The 5,319-nt window shown below is 40.2% G+C and overlaps 1 protein-coding gene across 1 annotated transcript in view; it reads left to right on the top strand.

The window, feature by feature from the left end:
- Nucleotides 1–5,319, top strand: part of JAKMIP2 (janus kinase and microtubule interacting protein 2) — a 129,700-nt gene that overhangs the window by 82,126 nt on the left and 42,255 nt on the right. The window contains exon 4 of the mRNA XM_015572604.1: nucleotides 1,926–2,135. Within this exon, the coding sequence (XP_015428090.1) occupies nucleotides 1,926–2,135 (210 nt within the window). The remainder of the gene's footprint in view (nucleotides 1–1,925; nucleotides 2,136–5,319) is intronic.

Below are 5,319 nucleotides of genomic sequence, written 5' to 3'. Positions count from 1 at the left end.
ATATATATATAAATTTCTATCCCAACTAAGAATGGAACTATGGAAAATTCTGGTGTTCAGAGACCACAATCCATCCTTATAACTATTATACAACAGAGCCTTCACACACTAATTACTGAATATCCTGCAGGAAACCCCTTGGGGAAATGCTGGAAATAGTCTTGGAGTCAGTAAGGCATAGACTCTAATAGAGTGGACTCTAAAGTCAGAAGACTGAATGTAAAATCAGGCCTCACCAATTAGCCACATGACTCTAACCACATTAACTCTTTGGTACACAGTCATCATCTCTAAAATGGTGATAGCCGAACCTACATAAAAGGATTGTTAATAAAATAAGATAAGGTATGTAAAGCTCTGCGTTTAGTGCCTTGAATGTGGTAAGAGATCAATACATTTCAGTTGTGATGGTGGTGATGATGAGGATGATGATATGAGCAGTAATGGGGTATTTTCCCAGCAAATTGGGTATGATACATCAGCACCAACTAGGAGTATGCATGTCTGGAACTGTGGTAAACTGTAAATAACACCATAGATGACAGGTCTGACAAAGGAATGTGCTACTCAGTAAAGAATAACATTGCCGTCGATCTTCTACAAGGAGATAGAAACAAAGACCATGCTTTTATTTCCAAATTAACAGGACAGTTCAATTTCTCACCAAGCTACCAGACGATATCACAGGATCATCTGGTAACTTGGAATTTAGGACAATGGCCACCCAAAATTAATCTAAAGCCATCATGTGTCTTTGAAGCAATAGCTCACAGATATTTACATATGGGAAATACGTGACTATGTAACACAGTTTCTGCCCCCCTCCCCTTTTTTTTGGTCTGAGGAGCAAAGCAAAGAAAGATTTATATAAAATGATTTGTTATTATAAGGAGACATCTATCTAAAGAGAAGAGTATAATGGTATAATGTTGTTTGTATTCAATGTCTTTTCTCTATCTCCATTTTGAATATTCACACTGGATATAATGAAATGAAGAGAAAGGTTTCACTCAATAGTTATGCTTTCTTCAAAATTTATTTACAGAAATTCACTTCACTTGCCCTCATCCAGGCCTGGCAAAAACATTCAGTCCAATGAAACTCTGAACAATTGGTATCAAATGTTTATAGGCCTTTAGTTGAGAAATATTTCTGAGGCCATGCGCAGACTTAGCAGAAATGAGAGTGAGGATCAATAAGTATATCCCATAGGAGTATGAGGGAAAGAAGTGCTAATAAAACCAGGTACTTTCCATCCCGATTCTTGTTCCAAACATGGCTTTCTGAGACGAAGGGTAAAATGGTTGCTAAGAATTGGCTGCTCTGAAACATGGATAGGAATGGAAAGAGCTAGACAACATGAACCACGGAAGGACCTCACTGCAGATTCACAGCCTGGATGCAAACATACTGGCCTGTGGAAATGACTAGGCTCCTAGGAAGTCTGTAGCTTCTCCAGTTACGAATGACCTATTCCGAGTGGCTACTGCTATTTGAACTGAACTCAAAGGTTATTCCCCCAGAGAGGAGTTGACATCCAAAATTGTTCTGGGAAACCCTGTAGTGGAATATTTAGTATCTGTCTTTATGAACACTAATGATCCATTTTCAAGTGAGCCTTTTCTTTCCATATTCAACCAAACTATTTCAAACAACATATAGACTCAAAGCATCTACACAGAATGAGAGAGAGAGAGAGAGAGAGAGAGAGAGAGAGAAAGACTCTCTGACTCTTTGATACCTAACTAGCCTAGGATAGTCCTTCATTACACAGCATTGCCTTATTCATGAATCCAATACACTAGTCATACTCATGACTTAGTTATACAGCAATCAGTGGAAAGCAGTTCAACTCAAAGCTGTTGTAAAAATGAATTTCTTTACAGCATGGTTAAATAACATGTCCTGGGTGTCATTTAATTCAGATGGATGAAATCAAAGCCAAGGACAGGATCATCTTTTCCCTGGAGAAGGAACTGGAGACTCAGACAGGCTATGTACAGAAACTCCAGCTGCAGAAGGAGGCTCTGGATGAGCAGCTCTTTCTGGTCAAGGAAGCTGAGTGCAACATGAGCAGCCCGAAACGAGAAATTCCAGGGAGAGCAGGCGATGGCTCAGAGCACTGCAGCAGTCCTGTAAGTCTGTTCAAGTTGAAGTTACCAACACAGGAGTCATCTTTTATTTAGCTCCCAAGTTTTACTTTTCACTTAAGCCCTGTTCCTGTTTACTACAAAGAAATCAATTCCATCTCCTACTATAAAACCAGCTAGTACCTTGGGAACACGGTTTTCTAAACTCCTAGACAACAAAGTGGTATACACTGCATTAGCAGATCACAAGAGAATTACAGATCTTTTAAAACCCTTCATAGAATTTTTCTGGCCATCAATATCTGTTCAAACTCCAGCCTGTTATAAAGAATCATAAATTAGATGAAAATGCTTTGCCTCGTGCCAAGACTGGTAATTTTCCCTCGTGTGAACAATTGGGTTGGAAATTGGTAAAGACGGTTATCATCTACCGGGTCAAAATGTGTCACTATAAAAGGCTAAAGCATTTATATCACTCTCTGAGCGCTTCTAGTCTGATTGAACTTGCCACTTATTTCTGTGGATGTTCGTCATTTTTATATGAGACACTATTTTCAGCTGTGCAGCAATAGAAATCAGCTTGTATGTAATTGACTTTCATACCTTATACCTTTCAAATTATTTAGCTGCTAAAAAGATGAAAATGAATTATTTAGGAACAGAGACAGGTTCCAAAGTAGTACTTAGAACCAAGTAGTGAATAATTTATGAATTGGTATTCAGGATATCTATACCCCAGTAGGTGGTGGAAAAGATTGCTGAACTTGGATTTAGCAGATGTCAGCTTTTGTTCTCTCATTGACACCTGCATGGAAAGTAGCATAATTAGCAAGAGAATGGGCTCTAGAGTCAGACCTTTTAGTTCAAATCCTGGATCTGCCATTTACAATGTGATCTTAGTAGAGTTTCTTCATCTGTAAAAGAGAGGCAATAGTGGTATCCATAGGCTGGTCTGAGGTTTAGAAGACGTGATATGTGAAATGTTGAACACAGTATCTGGCACATGGTTAGCATTTAATACATATTGGGTAGCCCTAACGGGTTTGGCCCCATGGATAGAGCATCGGCTTGCGGACTCAAGGGTCCCAGGTTCGATTCCGGTCAAGGGCATGTACCTTGGTTGCGGGCACATCCCCAGTTCGGAGTGTGCAGGAGGCAGCTGATCAATGCTTCTCTCTCATCGATGTTTCTAACTCTCTATCTCTCTCCCTTTCTCTCTGTAAAAAAGCAATAAAATATATAAAAAAAAGAAAAAAGAAAAATGGCCAAAAGATATAAAATGATAATTTACAGAAGATGGAAAACCAAAGAGTATAACAACATGTTAAAAAAAATTAAGAATCAGATAAAATTAGACAAAAAGAAAATCAGCCAAAAGAAAAAAGAAAGAGAGGGCAGGCATGTGAGAATACAGGCACCCACATGACTATGAAAGGAGTATGAGTGGCCCGGCCAGTGTGGCCAGCATCTCCAGTATTTTTAGCAGTTCTCCAGATTGGTTTCATGTTTGTCTCTTAAAGAACAGGAGATGTGAAACACCACGTTAGAGTTCATGAGAACCACAAGTGGCACTTATACCTTGCTTTCTGGTATTTCCCCAACCTCTGTTGTCATTCAGAAAGGAAGGGAGAGAGAGAAATAGAAACATCAATGATAACAGAGAATCATTGATCAGCTGCCTCCTGCAGGCCCCATACTGGGGATCAAGCCCGCAAAACCGGCATGTGCCCATACCGGGAATCGAACAGTGACCTTCTCAGTCATAGGTCAACACTCAACCACTGAGCCATGCCAGCCGAGCTCTTTGGTTAAGTTTCATAGCAGGATACTGTCTAAGCCGTGGGAAGCAGTGTCTAGCCACAATAGAAGAATGCTCCTTGAACCTCATACAATCACAACATGACCGTCGTCTCATAGCTCACAGATTTAATAAGCTGATCAGACATCTACCTCTCCCTCTGCCAGGAGTCAGAGCTCCAGGGAGTAGCTGCCAAATAAAAGTCATCTGCAGTTTCAATTAGGCTTGGTCTTAAACCCAAGTGGTAAATATTGGGGGTTCAAAATGGGTAAATATTTGCTCTTCTCTGAATCATGTTTTATTTTTGGGGTAAGCATTATGTGATAGAAGTATATATGATATTATGTATGTATATCAATAGAGAAAAACCCACAAATAATAAAGGTAAACTCAATAAATATGCCCAAAGTGATAGACCCATGTGACTCCACCCAGATGAAGAAGTGGAAGATTACCAGTGTCTCAGACCTCTGCTTCTTGTGACTCCTTCTGAAGTTACCCACTACGCTGACTTCTATCATGACATATAAATTCAGCTTTGGCCTTTGATATGAGATGGGAGTTTTCAAAGGACGATTGGGACAGAGTTGGGGGATATTGCTTTAGAATCACAAGAGCTTTTTAAAGTATTCATAGGTAGCTAAGTCTCCTATCGCAGTAATTCCCCAGATGGTAGGTTCTCCTAAACAAGAGTGAGTACTTTAAACAGCCTTTCAGCTATTTCTGATACACCCCTCCCCGTTCCTTATTTTGGCATCCCTGCCCCCAATGCATACTCCCAGTCATAGCCATTAGCGCGAAATGAATGAAATAATCAGGAGAAGTTTGACATGGGTTCTCCTAAACAAGAGTGAGTACTTTAAACAGCCTTTCAACTATTTCTGATACACCCCTCCCCGTTCCTTATTTTGGTACCCCCGCCCCCAGTGCATACTCCCAGTCATAGCCATTAGTGCGAAATGAATGAAGTCATCAGGAGAACTTTGACATGGAAATAAATATATGATGTATAGGGTGACCATAAAATATGTCATCCAAATGGAGTTTTGAGAGGAAAAGGGGAGACTGTTCATGATTACCCTATGTCAACATTTACGAACTTAAACCAGTATTTCTCAACTAGAGGCGATTTGGACAACATCTGGAGACATTTTGGGTTGTCACAACTGGGAGGGAACTACCGGCATCTTGTGGGCAGAGGCCAGGGATGCTGCTAAACATCCCATAATACACAGAACAGCTTGTCACAACAGAAGTAAAATCTGGCCCCAAATGTCTAGAGTGCAGAGGTTGAGAAACCCTGCCTTAGACTAAAGGGGACAACCAGAGCATGGTCACAGTTTATTGGTGGCTAGGTAACAGCACAACCATACTTCACCAAGGCTTGGTGAGAATTGGTTGTTCTTAAACACAAATATCCATAAAGTTTCA

The sequence above is a fragment of the Myotis davidii genome, unplaced genomic scaffold, assembly GCF_000327345.1.
Source record: "Myotis davidii unplaced genomic scaffold, ASM32734v1 scaffold89, whole genome shotgun sequence".
NCBI classification, from domain to species: Eukaryota; Metazoa; Chordata; class Mammalia; order Chiroptera; family Vespertilionidae; genus Myotis; species Myotis davidii.
This window is presented reverse-complemented; position numbering and strand designations above follow the sequence as displayed.